The sequence below is a fragment of the Eucyclogobius newberryi genome, unplaced genomic scaffold (genome assembly GCF_026437365.1).
Source record: "Eucyclogobius newberryi isolate DKJ021-1_F unplaced genomic scaffold, fEucNew1.0.hap1 SCAF_2, whole genome shotgun sequence".
In the NCBI taxonomy this organism is placed as follows: Eukaryota; Metazoa; Chordata; class Actinopteri; order Gobiiformes; family Gobiidae; genus Eucyclogobius; species Eucyclogobius newberryi.
The window spans coordinates 26,922,982-26,942,209 of record NW_027315834.1 but is presented as its reverse complement, the minus strand read 5'-3'; the positions used below and the strand labels follow the sequence as shown (position 1 = coordinate 26,942,209).

The following is a 19,228-nucleotide window of genomic DNA, read 5'->3' as shown; positions in this document are numbered from 1 at the left end:
TAATATTTATTTGAACCGAAAATGTGAGAATAAAAACAAAACTAAGAATACAGCTGATTTGGTGAAGTTTATTTCATTAAAGAGACATAAAAGGCTGCATTTACAGATGTGACCAACCAAACACACAAACAAATAAATACATGGTTAAGCAGTATTTTGTTCCTTTGTAAGTATTTCTTAATCTAATTCCTAAATCTTCACAAAGATGTACAATATTACAGAATTTAGTCACTAGGCTATAATATCTCAGACCCCGGTGAATTGTAGATTGCATTTTATTTTATTTGTAGTACTTTAAAGGCAAAATACTCACTCCATACATATTTGATTGGCAGTAAATAAACAGAGACAAAAGATAAATAAACAGCAGTGACTGTAATGTGGAAGTATCTACTAGGCTTGAGTTGAAGGACAATAATCTGCTGTGTTTTGTTGCTGATTGTAGCGTGTGGAGAGGCTCGTGCAGCAGGTTCAGACGTGTAATCTTATAACGCACAGGGCGAGGAGCAGCAACGGCGCCATTCTCAGTGAGGGCGTCGTCATGGTCGCCGCACCTAAAGACCAGGAAAGAGCGTACAATTAAAATCAATTCAAAGATATGTTTTAGAGCTCGAGCTGTAGCTGCTAATGGAGAGAATCGCGATCCAATCAGAGCGCTGCATTCCGAATACACCGTGATGTATTTATTATCCTGTATTTACATAATCATTGAGCAGTATATTCCTTCTTTTTTTGGGACTATGCACACAATTTTAGGGCAGGTACAAGAAGAAAACGGTTTGTAATAAAGACAGCATCATTTGTTGTAGAATCAATGTCGCAAAAGATGTTACCGTATTTTCCGGACTATAAGTCGTATCTTTTTTCATAGTTTTGGCCGGGGTGCGACTTATACTTATATTTGTACTTGTAACTTGTATACTCCGGAGCGACTTATATGTGATATTATTTGTTATGTTCACACTTGCAACTGCATTTCATATTCCAGTGCAACTTATATATGTTTTTTCTTTTCTATTATGCATTTTTTGGGCTGGTGCGACTTATACTCCAGTGCGACTTATAGTAAGTATAGCAGTGAGTAGTCTGCATATAGTCTGCATTTTTAGCATTACCTAGATATGTATTATGAAAATATTAAAGGTGAATTAATTGCTTAACTACTCGACAGCAAAAAAACAACAACAATATCAATAAAATAATTAAAAATAATAATAATCATAATAATCATAATAAACTGCTTACTAGTTGGCTTTTAAAGTAATCATTAGTTGTAGCTTTAATCTGATGTCACTTGTACTTTTATTTTAAGGCTCGTCATGTCATGATAATTACTATATTTAATCAAATGATGGATGAAACAATCATTTTTGGGGTGAATATTTACCGTGGGTGGAGGACGTTTTTATTTATTTCATTTTGTTTCTGCATTCCGATACGATCTGCGCTGTAGACGATGGAATAAACAACTCGCACAACTCATCGCGGATACAAACGAACCACAAAAGCGTTTCATTCTACTATTTATGTATTTATTCACTCATTGTCCTCCACATATTGTACATTTAGCACAGATTTCGCGTTGTTGCACCGGAGGAAATTATTCATTCATCGTCTACATTTCCTCTAGCAATAAATCACACTTCAGAATGTATTATTGTGACGTAATTCAATAAAGTTTTTACCTAACAGGTGAATCATCCTGACAGGGCCGTCTCCTCCTTCATAACGACCTCGCACCAGCATCTCATAGTCCCCGAGCTGAGGCATCGGGAAGTCCATGAAGTGCCAGCCTGTGACGTACACTTTCCCGTAGATGTAGCCTGTCTTCCTGAACAAAACCTACAAACAAAAACAATGATCATTATCAGTGCAACAAAGGTAATGCTATAGCAAATGCACAGTATGTTACTATGGTCCACCTTGTAGTAGAGGGGGAAGGAGTAGTTTCCAAAAATGTCGTACGAGACGTGATCCCACCAAACGTACAGCCACATTCCGGTCCAGGAGATCCAGCGCCACATCCTGGGAGCGTCGGGCGGCGCTGTGCGAGAAGAGAGGAGGAAAACGAGGTCTCAGAGGCGATATTCATGTTATAAATGATGATCAAGATGTGTTTTTTATTTTTATCCTCTAAATTTTCTCCGTTAGCGTCAAGTTTATCATAACTCACTGTGTCTTTTCTGCTATTTTATTTTCAAGATGGTCAAGACTATGGTCAGGTCACGATGTAATCTCGAGCACTAAAACATTGTATTGAATTGTGAAGAATCGTTGGTAGTAACAAGGAGGGATTTCAGTCCATTAGTCCTTCAAAAAGTGTTTAAACTCTATGTAAAGTACTTTTCCTCAGGCTGTTTACGTGCCGATTTCATAACGTTAGTGCGGATCGGATGTTTCTACTCACAATAATCGTGACATTAAAATAAAAAACTTAAACTAAGCCCTAAATCATACGCGTCCAAACCTTTTTTCACCAAGAGCTGCATAATATTAAACCACGGACTCTATGCAGCTGGGAATCAGGTGTGAAGCACATCTCAATATTTGTTACTGAGTTTATGAAGGATGAGTAACTTATATTTGCTGTAAAAAAGTACTAATTCTGGCAACTCACCACATTAGGTGCAATTAAAATGATCAAAACTCAAACTTAACAAACACATTTTCATTAACCCATCAATATAGATTGTGAATGTTGTTTTGAAATGTGATAATCATCTAATTATATTGTTTATTGTAAAAAATAAAAAAAATAAATGCAAAAAGAGCTGATTAAAATAAAAATATTTAGTTTTACAGACATTGCAATTTTTTTCTCGCAATTAAACCCCAACTATCACGTTTACAGACACATTTTGACTAGATTCTGGTGGTTTGACATAAAATTGTCTCTAACTTTGGTCTATATCGCCGAGCGCCTTCTTTTCTCTAATCTTAACAGACATATTTAGGAATCCAAGCCAGTTTCTTAAGCCTCATAACGTTCAAAGCGTGGCCGCCTAGACCCTGCCCCCGCACGACCTCGCTGTCCTTACGCGCTCGCTTGGTGAACATCTCGCAGTGCTCCCCCGGCGGTCCCAGGCCCGCTCCGTTGAACGACCGCACCTCGATGAGATAGTGGGAGTCCGGCAGCATGTACTCCAGTCGGGTCTGATTGACGTCAGCCGAGACGAATATGCGGTTGGCCCCCGGCTCCGGGTCGTCGTACTTCCTCCAGTACTTGACCTGGTACCCCTCGATGTACTGCTGCAGGCCGGTCCCCGTGTCCACCACCGGCAGCCACCACACCAGCGCCTCTGTGGAGGACACGGGCCGGGCGTACACGTCTGTGGGAGGCTCGATAGGGACTGCAAATTATACAACAAATACATATAATAGTGATGATAGGAGTTGATAGAAATTAAGAACAAATACATATACCATATTTTCGGACTATAAGTCGCACCGGACTATAAGTCGCACCAACCAAAAAATGCATAATAGAGAAGAAAAATATATATAAGTTGCACTGGAGTATGAAATGCGGTTGCAAGTGTGGAAATAATAAATAACATCACATATAAGTCGCTCCAAAACTCCGGCCAAAACGATGAAAAAAGGTGTGACTTATAGTGCGGAAAATACGGTAATAGTTATGATAGGAGTCGACACAAACTAGAAAATTAAATAGAAATATGGCAAATATTTTTCAATAGAGATAGAGAAAATTCAAATATAGTCATTCCTTATCTATAGCTTGCTTCATTTACGAGTCGTGGGGGGGTGGAGCCTGTCTCAATGACTTTGGGCCTTAGGCGGGGCCCAATCACCGACAGGGGCCCAATCACCAACAGAGGCTAAGCAGCTCTGTTGTAAATGAGGTCCGTAATGCAGTGGTTCATTCATGGTCTACTGCTTGTTCCCTTTCGAGGTCGTGGGTGACTGGAGCCTATCCCAGTGACTTTGGGCCTTAGGCGGGGCACAGCCGGGACAGTGGCCAGCTCGTCGCAGGGTTAACACAGAGACATAGACACACATAAAAGCATTCACTCTCACATTCATTCACAAGGGGCAACACATGCATGTCTTTGGACGGTGGGAGGAACCTGGAGAGAACCTACGGCAACACAGGGAGAACATGCAGACTCCACTCAGAGAGATCATGTGAGTAACGCAGTGGTTTTCAGTCCAAAAAACACAGATAAAACTTAAAATTCTGCAAAATGTCTTTTTCCGACATCGCAAAAAGGTGTCAGTGTTGAGCTCCATTGTAACTTTTAAGTGCAGTAAACTAAAACACGTTATAGCTCAGTAGCCTCCTACGTAATTATGTTTTTCTCATATGTTGATAAAAGATACAAGACAAAAAAAACATCAGACAATATTTAGAAACATCAACTGTGCCAAGTTTTGAAGTAAATCCATGAAGGTTATTTTTCCCACAGACAAATGAATGAGATTTCCAGCACGCTGAGCATCACGTGACTCATCGAATGGATCGTCTCGTTTATCGGGTTCAATATTAAGACGTCGCTTTATTAACAGCTAATTCGTGTCCAGACCGTCTCTTGGCCAGTCAAATTAAGACGCTTTCACTGTCGAATATTTGATTACACACCATTCATTCACATCAGCCCGACAAAGATGAAATACTACTAAAGACCCAAACGCATAACATTCACTATCGACATGCGAATGATTGACGCAGGCCCAATGCGGTAGCGTGACCCTCACCATCTCGTGGGTAGTAGATGATCTCGGTGAGGCTGTAGGGCCCGTCTCCTTTCACGTTAAAGCACTTGATCTTGACCTGGAACTCTCGCACCAGGAAGTCCTCGTCGGTGGGGATGAAGTAGGAGTCCCGGTGGACGTGCCTCCTGGTCTCCGGGTCCGAGATGGTCTCGTACCACCAGTCGTACGCGTTGTGAGGCTTGAACGCCAAGATGTAGCCGAACTTCTTCCCGTAGAAGTACCAGGGCTGCACAGGCTGGGAATGAAACGTCAAATTAAGTTACTGTATTTTCCAGACTATAAGTTGCACCAGCCAAAAAATGCATAATAGAGAAGAAAAAACATATATAAGTCGCACTGGAGAATAAGTCACATTTTTGAGGGGATGTATTTGATCCAATCCAAGACCAAAAACAGACATTTCATCTTGAGATGCAGTTTAAAATAATAACAGATGAGAGAACATGGTGAATAGGTGTACGTATGCTAACGCTAACACCTTCAGCTACATGAGGCACAGACAGAACTGTGGTAAGTGTCTGGTATGTTAACGTAACATATTAACAGTTATTCAGATAACTATAGCATAAAGAACATGCTAACAAGTTTACCAAAGCATCAGTTTTACCCCAAATCACTAAATCCACTGAATTCTTCTTCCTCTGTGTCACTTCTAAACAACTCCACAAACTCCAGAGGTAGAGGAAGTGCAGATTCTTCTTCTGCGTCGCTTAGAGCCTAGAGCGCCCTCTTGTGGTTGCCAGTGTGAATATATTGAATAATATCATATACAAGACGCATCCCGGCCGAAACTATGAAAAAAGTTGCTACTTATAGTCCGGAAAATATGTGTAGAGAATGGCTCGATGGTGTAGCACTGTGCTACTGTGACCCTGTTTTTTAGGCTTGCAATTTGCCTAACTTCACGATACTGTTTAGATAATTCAAACCGATAAAGATTGGAGTAGGAAAAGGCTCGTACTGTCCATGTGATGACAATCTCTCCGTTTCTTCCTCCGTAACCAGAAATATCGGCTGGGGACACGACAGGCGCTGCAACATACACACAATTCAAGCATGTTAATGTCAAGTGTAGGAACAAAACCAAACACAAAAACATAAATAAATACAATGAAGTGTGGCGGATCCGTAAACCAAGTAATAAAATAACTAAGGCCTTATTACGGTCAGAATATTGATCTTGACCTCTTAATTAGAACAGCTTCTATGTCATGGTAATTACGTCACATATGATCTATTGTCTGATGTAGAAGAAACGACACAAACGAGACAATCCTTCTTTGAACTGAAATGTCAGCACGAATTATACAAAATAACATTATCAGAGGGCATTTATCAGACAATAAAAGACAACAATAACTCTATCCTCAGACCCAAACCAATACAATGAAAACTAGCACTAATCAGAGTATGCTAATAGCTGCTAGATGTTGTTTCTCTGTTTCTCTTTTTGACTTATTCATTGTTCATTGTTTTATGTTGCACAGAATCACCAAGACAAGTCCCTATGTTTGTGAATTCTGTTCATTGACAATAATTGGCAATAAACCTTTTCTGATCTGATTCTGATGCTCATTAGAGCCACAAACAAATATGAAAAATATGACTCTCACTTTAGGGTGGTTCAATATATGTATCTAACAACAGGAACAACTAGAGTGTGTTAGTTTAAGTGTAGATATCCTCTAGAGCTGTGGTAGAACTGAAGAAATGTTCTAAATGTATTCACTCTAAAAATAACCTTTGTCCGATTGACATAATTCGCTTTGAGAGAGAGCTGAATTCTAACTCGTGCATTGGTGTTCGGTGTCTTCTTACATGCGTCCCAGGTCTTGATCTTGAGTGAGGGGATGCTGGCCTCTCCGGCGCCGTACTCGTTGTGGGCTATGATTCTGAACTGGTACTCCATCCACGGGTACAGGCCGGTCACGTCAACCTTCTCCATCGAGCCGTCAATCACCGTGGGAGCTGTGGGCACGAGCGATAAACTCATTATCCAATCACAATGTTGGACGTTGGTATGTCATGGTAACGCGTTCAGCTTTTTCTGATTGAATACATACAACACGACTAATTACACTTTCATACTGAGAAAATCATTTGATAATTCAGAACAAAAAGCCTGTTACTGTTTTCCAGAGATGTTTTTGCTTTTTCCAAGAACGTTCAGGTGATTTTTCTTTTTTCACAGTTTGGGCGGGGAGCGACTTATATGTGATATTATTTGTTATTTTCACACTGACAACCACAAGAGGGCGCTCTAGGCTCTAAGCGACGCAGAAGAAGAATCTGCACTTCCTCTACCTCTGGAGTTTGTAGAGTTGTTTAGAAGTGACACAGAGGAAGAAGAATTCAATGGATTTAGTGATTTGGGGTAAAACTGATGCTTTGGTAAACTTGTTAGCATGTTCTTTATGCTATAGTTATCTGAATAACTGTTAATATGTTACGTTAACATACCAGACACTTACCACAGTTCTGTCTGTGCCTCATGTAGCTGAAGGTGTTAGCGTTAGCATACACCTATTCACCATGTTCTCTAATCTGTTATTATTTTAAACTGCATTTCAAAATGTCTCCGGAAAGTACAGTATGCATGATTGGTAAGTTTGACACCATCCTGAAGAACATTCCAGACAAAGTGATAACATCTTCATGGAGAAAAGCAGGTGTCAGATCCTCCTCCAGTAAAGTTAGTGAGCCCTCTTGTGGCTGTCTGAGGTACTTACAGGAGCTGGCGTCTCTCCAGTCGTCGTCATACAGAGCCCAGAAGAACCGGGTCTGGATGGTGTAGTGTGTGATGGGGCTGTTATGATCTGACCCTTTGGTCCACTGGAGCTTCACCCAAGTGTCTCCAATCTCCTCCACTCGGATCACACCAGGAGGGCCCGGTTTACCTGGGAACGGGGACAAATGAGTCAATGAAGTACAATTTGAATTAAAGAGAAAAAACATTTGTCAAATCAAACATACAAGTTTAGCTGATACGTTGTAGAATAAGGCTGTGTTGATGCCTTTCAATTCAATTTTAATTTTTTTCCTCCACAAACGGCTGCTCTCAGGTCCAAGGCAGCAACAAACAATTATTTTAGTAGTCGATTACATTATTACTCAATGTCTGGCTCTGAATTCATTTTTAAATTAAATGCATCTAATTAAGTCTAAATTATGCCCAATGGAGGCATATTCATAATGTTGATTTACAAATTAGAACAAATTTTCATGAAAAACTTGCTAAATATTTGTATTTTCTTTATTTCATTATAAAAACTGTTTTGACTGCAAATGGCATGTGTTTATAATCCAGAAAACAATTATTAAAATAGTCAATATTATTTTAGTTGCTGACGAGACACAATTATTCAGATTAATTGTTGCAGCCCAAGTCAATTCTTTTTAAAGAAATCATAGAATGGACATGAAATAACAAAGATGACACGACTAACGTTTATTTTACAACCTAAAATACATTCCTAATACTGCTCGACTAGTGTGGGACAAAAACAGGTCCGAAATAAGAATCGTTCGATCATTTTGACGTTAAAAATATATTTCTATGAGGTTAAAAAGAACGTTTGTCATTGCATTAAAAGCCTGAAAATATCAAGCAAAGCAAAACAATACCCACCAACCACTTTCAGATCAGCATATGCAGAGTCACTGTCTACCACGGTCTGTGCGGTGCAGGAATAGCGCCCCCTATGCCACACCTGGGCATTCTTTATCCTCAGGTCTCCTACTCCATCCTCTGCCTGGTGAACAAAGAAGAAATACATCAGAAGCAGACATAAAAACAGCTTGAGACGCACAGTAAAGACTATTTAATTGTAATAAAATCATACAGTCATTTATTTTACCCGCTGTAACCTCTAAAACATGGAGCAAAGACACAAATGGCTCCGTACCAGGACGCGCTCGTAGTGCTGCCACTCCAGGGCGAAGTCAATGACCCTGAAGTCCACGGACCAGATAAAGGTGATGTCCAACATGGGGTCGTAGGACGCGGCACATCGCAGCACCACGTCGTCCCCCACGGGCACCTCGGTGTCCTCGGGAACCGCCGTCAGACTGGTGGCTTCTGGGAAAGTCAGATAGAGAGAGACGGCGGACAAGTTCAACGGACCGTGAATCGTTGTTTTGTATTTGCGGTTTTCAGGTGACGCAACTTTCTTCACTTCTGTAATATTCATGATTCAAGATTGTCAATTTGCTGATTTTTGCTGTAATTTTGCTCAAGGGCCTCGTTAGTAATAAGATAAGATAAGATATTCCTTTATTGTCCCACATGGGGAAATTTCATTGGTGCAACGCAGGTAGATACAGAGGTAGATCCACAAGAACAGATCACTTATAGGAAGTCTGAAAAACACTTTCAGTAGAAGATCTCCTATAAATAAATAAAAACTACCATAGACAAATAAATAAATACCATTGCATGTGATCCCGACAGTAATTGCACATGAATATGTGTCACGACAGCACATGAATTGCACATGAATTCCAACAGCAATTGCACATATGACAGAATTGCACATCAGTATTAGGTTAGGTCAGTATTGCGACGGGATAACGTGACGATCTCCGGGTAAGACGACTGTTCTCCGCAGTTTCATGAGTTCCTCCTTTGTGGAAACGCGGTACGGCACCGGCCGGGGGGCGGGGCCGGAGCCGGGGGGCGGGGCCGGAGCCGGGGGGCGGGGGCGGGGCCGGAGCCGGGGGGCGGGGGCGGGGCCGGAGCCGGGGGACTCAGAGCCAAAACACATCGCAACGACACGACGAAAACACTCAATCCAGCCGAATAAAGTCAAAACAAGTTAATTTAAAGCGATTCCAGTGCGTGTCCCGATCGTTCGTGAAGTTCCTCTTTCATATAAACGTGTATATAAACGTGTACCGACGACACGCCGTACTTTAGCGCGGCCGGAGGGCGCGGGGGGGGCTGGTGGGCTCGCTCGGAGCTAGCTCACGTCACAACAACACAACGAAAAACGCTCAAATCCAGCCGAAAAAAAGTCAAAAACAGTTGAATTAAAAAACTATTCCAGCGCGTGTCCCTATCGTACAGTAAAATAGAAAAAATATACTAACTATATTTACAAAATATAGGAGATAAAGCACAATAAGTGTGAGAAAAAAGAGAGAGCGTTTACACCGGGCTGCCAGCTGTACCAGCGCCTTATGACGTAATCAATAGAATGTTAGGATGTTTTTGCAACACATATTTCTTATTTTTAAAAAGGAATAAGTCTGGAAAACTGGCTCTTGCCCTTCATCTACAATCACTTCGGTTCTGAAATGGACTTTTCACTAAGGAAATCAAAAGATAGAACAAAATCATTTTAATATTTAGAGTGCCTATGAGAGGTTTTTACGATTGACAAATTTTGACTTTATTTGGTGTATTTGTACCTGTTGTACATATAAATTATAGTTTTACACCAATCGAGTAGTTATTTGTGGCGAAAATGTTGAAAAATGTGTAAAAAATGACAGGAAGTGACATCACACCACCAAGTTTATGCATAATTTACACAAAGAAACAACTTTTTTGACCCTCTAAACATTAAAACAACAAAATAAAGTCGCTCTCATTTATTTTATTTGTAAATTTAAGAAAAATGTGACAATAGATGAGTTTTTGCCCAGTGTTTGCTGGGTAATTTCCTAGTGTGATGTCATCAATTACAAACAAAGTGTTATTATAAACCTTTTAATGATTTTTAACTGCATTTTAGTTGAATGAGTCGTCCGACCTGTAGGGGGATCCTTTAAGGTACTGAGAAGCCAATCACACACCACACAGTTTCTGAATCAATAACGTGTCATCTTTTGAACGGACCTGTGATGGTGAGATACCCCGTGTTGTTGCCTTTCCCCCTGTCGTTTTCAGCGAAGCAGGTGTAGAATCCCTCGTCGTTTTTAGTGGCGTTGAGTATCTCGAGCGTCCCGTCGAACATGATCGAAATACTGCAGAGGAAAATACACACAAGGGGTCGTTAGGTCCAAGCCCGCCGTCCATGTCTGTGCGCGCAGCGGTGTTTGTGACCGTGAGTTGTTGAAGAGCAGCTCTTTGCCCTTGGTCCAGGTGAAGCGGGGTCTGGGGGCCGCTCTGGGTTTACACTCGATCAGCACGCGTCCGTCTTTGGCCCCCAACAGCTGCTTCTTCACCGGGTTGAACTCGAACGTGGGGGCGCAGGCTGGAGGGGGGGGAGGAAAGTGAGTTATCTGAATCATCTGTGTACTTACACGTGTGCGTACAATCACCTTTTTATCATCACCACTCGCCAAGAGAACCGGGTCTAAACTGGGACGAATTGGGAAGTAATATGGATCTAGACTAGGACCAAACCATGTCTACATCTATGTGACTAAACTGCGCTCAAGTCCTTGTTATATATGAGAAAATTGGCCCCTTAATGGACAATAAGAGATGTCAAGATTATACGGTAATCAATAATTGTGATTATTCAGGTCACAATATGATCGTAAGAACCAAAAAATAATAATCGCGATGATTTTAGTAGTATTTTTAGTTCTATCTGTAGTCCAAAAAATAGACGTAAATGTAAATAACATTTTAATCTGGCTGTTTCTGTCAAAGTGAACGTTATTTTGTCTTTTAGAAGGTTCACAAACTTGAACAGGTTAAAGGCCATGGGTCTAATCCTTTGCTTTTCGAGTAGCACCAGATCTTAACACAGACTATAATCAGGCTAATCAGACTAATATCAGGCCTAAACTAGGGCTAAACCAGGTCTAAAATCAAACTAAACTATGGATAAAGCAGTTTAAAAATGGGATTTACCCAAGAATGATAGAAATGTCAATCGATTTGTTTGAGACAATATGCACATTAAATATTTTGTGAATTATCGTTCAATTGTGATGTTTTAATAATAATCGTAACTCTCTATGGACAAATGTGAGATAATACTCACTAACAGTTCACAGCACTTACCGATCACCCTTAGCTCGGCGTTAGCATATTTAATCCCCCAGTAGTTCTCCGCGATGCACTGATACATCCCAGAGTCATCGAAGGTGAGACTGGAGAACTTCAGCTCTCCTTTTCCATACTGAGCGAAACAAAACCCACTTCATATGATGGATAAAAGCGTGATGATATAGAAGTGCGTTTGAGCGTTTGAGCGTACCATGTAGCCGTCCTTGTACCAGCGGATGAACGGGTAGGGCTTTCCCGCCGCCACGCAGCGCATGGTGTGTTCTGAGCCGATGTCTTTCTGAGTGTTGTTGATGGTTTCGGCCCATTCAGGAGCAGCTGGAGAAGAATTAAACCATTAAGTTCATTTTTTTATCATTGTTATTTTAGAATATGTATCGATCCAGCTTTTCATCTCACTTTAAATACTTATGTTTAGTGTCTGTCACAAACCAGCAAATAGCGTGACCATATTGCCTCATATATTAACAAAGAAAACAAGATATTCTGATAACAAACAGTAGTACGTGGCATCTAAATTGTGTCATAAATGTGTTTTAACCCTCTACAGCTCTCAATTATGTCAAAATAACATTAAAAATAACTAAATGAAACACTAGTGCAGATTAATACAGCTAAAATTAAGCCCACAAATAATATTGTTGTTCTCAAAATGTTTAAATGATGAGTTAATATTGTAATAATGGCGACAGCGTTGTATTAATACACTCATTTAACACCTTAATTGATTGTCCTGTAACATTTCACTTACCGTATTTTCCGTACTATAAGGGGCACTGTCAATTAATGGTCTATTTTCGATCATTTTCCATATGCCGTATTTTACGGACTATAAGTCGCACCAGCCAAAAAATGCATAATAGAGAAGAAAAAACATATATAAGTCGCACTGGAGGATGAAATGCGGTTGCAAGTCTTGAAAATAACAAATTATATCACATATAAGTCGCTCAGGAGTATAAGTATCAGTATATAAGTATAAATATAAGTCGCACCCGGGCCAAAACTATGAAAAAAGGTGCAACCTATAGTCCGGAATATACAGTATAAGGCACACCAGATAATAAGACGCACTGTCGTTTTTTGAGAAAATTAAAGGCTTTCAAGTGCGCCTTATAGTGCTGAGAATACGGTATATAACAATACTAAAAGCCTCTGGACCCGTGACGTGCGATGTGAAGTCACTCACACTCGACGTAGAACCAGGCTTTGTGGTAGTCCTTCCCTTTGGTGTTGATGGCCTCGCAGTCGTAGGCCCCCACGTCCTCATACTGCACGTTGAAGAGGTGGAGGACGGCCCCCGACTCGCTGATCTCGTGGTTGGCGGGCAGGTCTGTAGCGTCCGTCTTCCTCCACACGATATGTGGGATGGGGCTGTACACGTGTAAATAAAACTCTGTGAACAACGTGCAAATTATCAACTTATTTCTCTGCGTTCGGCTGCTTACTTTCCCAGAGCGAAACATTCCAGAGTGATGTTAGAGGCCAACATGGCGGTGGTGTCGGGAAACTTCACCCGGATGTCGGCCGGGTACTTCCTCTCTTCACCTGTGTGCGAAGTATGCTCTTTAAATTAAGGTATTCTGACTGCAACCCGGATGTTATTTTCAATCTGAAGGTACTGGTGTTGTTGTTGTTGTTGTTATTGTTGTTGTTGTGTTACTTTTAAAGGCGGTTGGCAGTCAACTGAAAAGGTGCATTTACCGCCACCTACTGGAGTTGCACTTCTTCAAAGTGTGTGTTATGCTATACCATAAAAATTAAGAGAGAAAAGAGAGGGAGAAAAAGAGGGAAAGAGAGAAAGAGAGAGAAAGAGAAAGAGTTCAAAGTATGTTTTACGCTATACCGAGAAAGAGAGGGAGAAAGAGAGAGAACAAGAGAGAGAAAAAGAGAAAGAGTTCCAAGTATGTTTTATTTTATACCAAGAAAGAGAGAGAGTGAAAGAGAGAGAGAAAGAGAGCGAAAGAGAGGGAGAAAGAGAGCGAAAGTAAGGGAGAAAGAGAAGGAGAAAGAGAGGTAGAGAAAGAGAGAGAGAATATTCAAAGCATGTTTTATGTTATACCAAGAAAAAGAGAGAGAAAGAGAGAGAGAGAAAGAGAAAGAGAGCGAGAAGGCGAGGGCGAGGGAGCTGCTAGGGCTTAAACTGAACACTAAAGTGGAGGTTTTGAATGGACACCTCTGGTCGCCGTGGTGACCCACCTTCCTCCGGCGGCAGAGGGATGAGGGGGATGAATCTGGAGAAGACGCTCTTCCCGATGGTCGGGCTGGAGACGAAGCACGAGTAGTTCCCGGCGTCCTGGGCCTCCACTTTGGCGATGTAGAGGTTTCCCGTCTTCTGCGACACAAAGCGCCGGTTGTCCGTGGGCAGGAAGACCGGGAACTCGTTGTAGATCCAGCGGTACGTGACCTCCTCTGAGAAGACGTCGCAGAAAACGTTTTAGTCTGTGATTTATTCTGAATTAACAACAGATGATAAATACGTGAGGGCGAGAGGACGTACGGGGATAGGCTTTGGGCGGGACACACAGCAGAACTGCCCCTTGTCCTTCTTTCACGTAAACCGGCTCTCTCTCCTCCTCAGGGAACTCTTCCACATCTGCAGCAGAGCAAGAAATACTTTCAAGGTAAATACAGCAAAAAGTACTTTCAAGATAAATACAGCAAAAAGTACTTTCAAGATAAATACAGCAAAAAGTACTTTCAAGATAAATACAGCAAAAAGTATTTTCAAGATTTATGTTCATTTTAAAACTATGAAATATAGTCTACAAAAAAGCTGATTGTCTTTATTTTTTGGACGCGCTCCTTAAAGCATTATTCACACCGCAGCGTCCAATTTGCGCCCAATGCAGAAGTTAGACACCTGTACATTTGAAGGCAGACGCCCGGGACGTGCGTCTCACTCGCAGACGTGCGTCCGCGGCGTCCAGCGCACATGTGCAGTGGAGGAGGAGTTTCCCTCTGTAGCTGTGCGATAGAAGAACAAGTGGAGAAAGTGGATTTGGTGCATTAACTTCACTAAGTCCAAACAGAGGCGATGGGCTCCAGGCGGAGCAGAGTTTAGTCCATTTTCGTTCATTCATTTTCAAAATCATTATTTGCTCCAAGAGCTGCCTCTTATGGATTTTTTTTATTGTTGCAGGGTTTGTTTTGGGTCTTCTCCCGCGTCGTGCGTAGCACGTCACTGGAGCACAACTTCTGATTGGCTGCTGCGTCTGTCGCAAAAACTTTGAGAGAGCTTTGTTCAACGCTCAAACGCTCCCGACGCGACGCATCTGACGTTCAAAATGCAGGATTCGTGTTGCAAAAAGGCGAAGACGAGCGTTTACATAGACTTTGAATGTAAACTAGACGCTTTGGACGCCGCGGTGTGAACGCTGCTTAAGAGTAAATACAGTCGAACCACAGCCTGTCATTACTCTTCCGTTACAGAGGGGGCGCTCTCACATCCGAACTTGACACGGGCCTCTTTGCTGATGACCGTCCCGTAGATGTTTTTAGCCACGCAGATGTACGTCCCGCCGTGTTTCTTCTGCCGCGGGTTATTGATGACCAGGTTTCCTCCGACCAGACTGTAGTGCTCGTCCGGCTGCTCCATCAGCTTGATCTCCCAGTTATCGCGCCGCCATCTGACCACGTCATAAAGGCACAGAGCTATTAGTTTTAGGTAAAGGCACGGATCCATTAGTTTTAGAATGAGGATTTTTGACAGGTGAAATCACTTTGTTGAAATAAAAAATCTAATCAAGCTTTTATATGGAGGTGGATAATATTTATAAAGTAAAATGTACTTATAGATGGTTAATATTGACCCGGCTTATAGTTAATATTCCGTTTTAGGCCAAATGAAACAAAAACGGACACAAAGTTGGACACAGTCTTCAATAGCAGTGTGAAAAAACCAACATAGATGATGACAGGAATAAAATTACTATCAAAAAAATATACTTAAAAAATATATTTTTGTATAATAGTGATTTTTATTAGTCACAATATCGTAAGAGCTAAAAAATATTAATCGTGACAATTACTGGCATAAAAGGCAAAATGAAGTACTTTTAATTCAATCTTTACGTTTAGATGAATATTCAGGAATAAAGTACCGTGTGTTTTTGTCAAATTAACTGTTTTTTCACACAGAAAGTTTGATGTTGTAAAGCTGGCCACGAACAAGAAAGAAATTAAACTTAAATATTTCACTGCTGTTTGGTCGTCTCAGCAATTGTGAATAATCGTTTAATTGTGATGTTAACTGTGAATCACTGTAAATTGTAAAACACTTAAACTAAATAATAATCATGACAATTATAAAGGCACATTTTTTACATTTAGAAGCATTTTCAGGAATAAAGTACCATATGGTTTTGTCACATTCTATTTGTTTTCACTCAGAAAGTTTGATTTTGTAAAGCTGGTCACAAACGTTAGGAAAAATAACGTGTTAGAGAACGAGAATGAAAGAAACTCATCTCATAGTTGCGCCCTCATTAAACCCCGCAGCACGCTTCCTAAAACACGACAAACATAATAATACTAATATGGTGGGACCTGTAGGAGGCGGGAGGATTGGCCCGGGCTCTGCAGTTCATGGAGATTCTGCCGTCGGGAGAGTCCTCGGTGTAGACCACGTCCACCGGCTCCTCCTCGAAGATTGGCCCGTAACCCGTGGCATCATCTGAGACATGGAACAACATCATCAGCACGGAACTTAACTCACGTGACACGATCTGTGATGTCACCCACCTCCAAAGATCCTGGGCTCGTTGAACAGGACTCCCACTGCAAAACATGTACATTTACATTTAGATTTATGCTCTTTATGCTCTTTATGCTCTTTATGCTCTTTATGTTCTTTATGTTCTTTATGTTCTTGTGTCGGGGTAAATAACTCTATCAATTTGAGACATTTTAATTTAGTTGGTTAAGATAAGAGAGAGAAAGAGAGAGAGAGAGAGAGAGAAAGAGGGAGAAAAATGGGAGAGAGATAGAAAGAAAGAGAGAAAGGGAAAGAAAGAGAGAAAAAGAAAGAGAAAGGGTAAGAAAGAGAGAGAAAGAAAGAGAGAAAAAAGGGAGAGAGAGAAAAAGAAAGAAAGAAGAGAGAGAGAGAGAAAGAGGGAGAGAGAGAAAGGAAGGAAGAGAGAGAAATAGAAAGAAAGAGGGAGAGAGATAAAAAGAGAAAAAGAGGGAGAGCGTTCAAAGTATGTGTTTTAGAGATAGAGAGAGAGAAAAATGGGGGAGAGAGAGAGAGAAAGAAAGAAAGAGAGAGAAAGGAAGTTTTAAAGAAAGAGAAAGAAGAGAGAGAGAGAGAGAGAGAGAGAGAGAGAGAGAGAGAGAGAGAGAGAGAGAGAGAGAGAGAGAGAAAAAAGAGAGGGAAAGAGAGAGTGTTCTGGTTTGTTTCAGTGTTGGACTTCGGGAGAGTCTAATAAAACGTGGCCATGTCTTCACCTGTAAACGATAATGAAGCGATAAAAAGTGTCCTTACCCGTAAACGATAACGAAGAGGTGACGACCAGCGACAGAAAGACTACGGATGCCATGTCAGACAGCAGATCGACCAATCAGAGAGAGGACAGAAAGAGGATAAAGAGAGGACAGAGAGAGGACAGAGGGAGGACACGGAGAGCATGAACGGCAGCGTCTGGAAGAGAGAGTGGATATAATGAGAAAGGGTCAATATTATTCAGTCATTAAATGCGTCCAGACAGTTTTTGACCTTTAATACAGTGCAACCATAGAGTGCACAACCTGAAGACATCTTTGTGAATATAAAAGATTTAAGATGAAATGACTCGGTAGAAGAGGACTGGTCACAGGTCACAGGTCACAGGTCACACAGGACACAAACAAAGAGATGGAAAGAGAAGAAAATAGGGTTTCAGAGGAAGAAGATGCATGTGAGCGGCTCAAATGCCTTCAGGTGGATACAAATATGTTGCTAAACTTTGGTTTTATGAAGATATTGGTGATAATCTGTTTTATTAATGTAAACACAGTATGGATTGTTATATTGTTTACTTAACTGAATTCCTATTGTTATGCAAATCCCTCATTTCTTCTCATTATTTCATAAATTCACAACTTTCTCAAACCTTCCGCCCGTGTTTATGTGTGCAACAAACACACAACGATGCACTTGCAGCTCGCACAATGTAACCGCACACACACATGACAGGAGACACTAGCTGTCCACACAACTTCCACACGCAAAGATCATAATCGCAAGTGTGAGAGACTAAAATACTACTACTACTGCAGTAACATGGGGCATTTTAGACTCACCAATCACTGACAAATACAAATGAGATATTTGTGATCATAGAAAGAGGTCAAGGGTCACAGCAGCGCTCTAATACCCAAAACTGTAAGACTCAAAAGTATAGACAAATAAAGAATATGAGCCGAAACAGCCCCTTCTGATGATCAGTGGTGTTTTCATGTGTTTTCATGTGTTTTCCTGTTGCTAATCCCGGCTCAGATCCTCTTAAAACAGACCACAGAAAACTGGGTCAGCAGCACATGTATTAACTGTACTGAACGTCCAGGTTTTATACTGTATATATTTGTACAGAACGCCCAGGTTTTATACTGTATATATTTGTACAGAACGGCCAGGTTTTATACTGTATATATTTGTACAGAACGCCCAGGTTTTATACTGTATATATTTGTACAGAACGCCCAGGTTTTATACTGTATATATTTGTACAGAACGCCCAGGTTTTATACTGTATATATTTGTACAGAACGGCCAGGTTTTATACTGTATATATTTGTACAGAACGCCCAGGTTTTATACTGTATATATTTGTACAGAACGGCCAGGTTTTATACTGTATATATTTGTACAGAACGCCCAGGTTTTATACTGTATATATTTGTACAGAACGCCCAGGTTTTATACTGTATATATTTGTACAGAACGCCCAGGTTTTATACTGTATATATTTGTACTGAACCCCCAAGTTTTATACTGTATATATTTTACATGTTGAGGCTAAACTTTAGAGTGCAGTGAACGGCCACATACACCGCAGTGATGTCAACAGCCCATTCATTTAACACGTTAATTAAGCCTTTTTTTTAAAGGAATGCTACTGTTATTTATATCATACAAATGCACTGCAGAGTTAAGATAAGATAAGATAATCCTTTATTGTCCCACATGGGGAAATTTCACAGATCACTTATAGGAAGTTTGAAAAACACTCTCAGTAGAAGATCTCCTATGAACAAAAACTCCCATAGACTACATGATAACGCTGAAATGTTGGGCCTTAAGACCGCAACAACACAATTTCTGTAGCGTCTGCATCATGTTATGGAATGGCAACTGTAGCATTTGTAACATGAATACAGAGTTAGAGGTTTGTAATTGATTGTTCTGGCACATTCTGGGAGTATACCTTCTATAATGGATACCTGCAAGCCATCCAGCATCCCTTTCGTCCTTGACACACACACACACACACACACACACTTTGCATCCTGCATTAACAAACTTGAAACCAGCCCATCCAAACTACATTCTTTGTC

The 19,228-nt window shown here is 40.8% G+C and overlaps 1 protein-coding gene across 1 annotated transcript; it reads right to left on the bottom strand.

The window, feature by feature from the left end:
- Positions 1-421: 421 nt before the first annotated feature.
- On the bottom strand, positions 422-17,247 carry cntn1b (contactin 1b). Its single transcript, XM_072454863.1, has 22 exons — positions 17,178-17,247; positions 16,439-16,474; positions 16,244-16,370; positions 15,143-15,324; positions 14,196-14,291; positions 13,895-14,107; positions 13,144-13,243; positions 12,885-13,069; positions 11,889-12,013; positions 11,693-11,810; positions 10,781-10,931; positions 10,574-10,701; positions 8,640-8,812; positions 8,363-8,486; positions 7,464-7,631; positions 6,553-6,702; positions 5,696-5,766; positions 4,717-4,969; positions 3,039-3,350; positions 1,923-2,044; positions 1,686-1,842; positions 422-554 (listed from the first exon to the last, which is right to left on the bottom strand). Exons 1-22 carry the CDS (start codon positions 17,230-17,232, stop codon positions 472-474), a joined length of 3,129 nt encoding a protein of 1,042 aa, XP_072310964.1. The 5' UTR covers positions 17,233-17,247; the 3' UTR covers positions 422-471.
- Between the last annotated feature and the right edge of the window lie 1,981 nt (positions 17,248-19,228).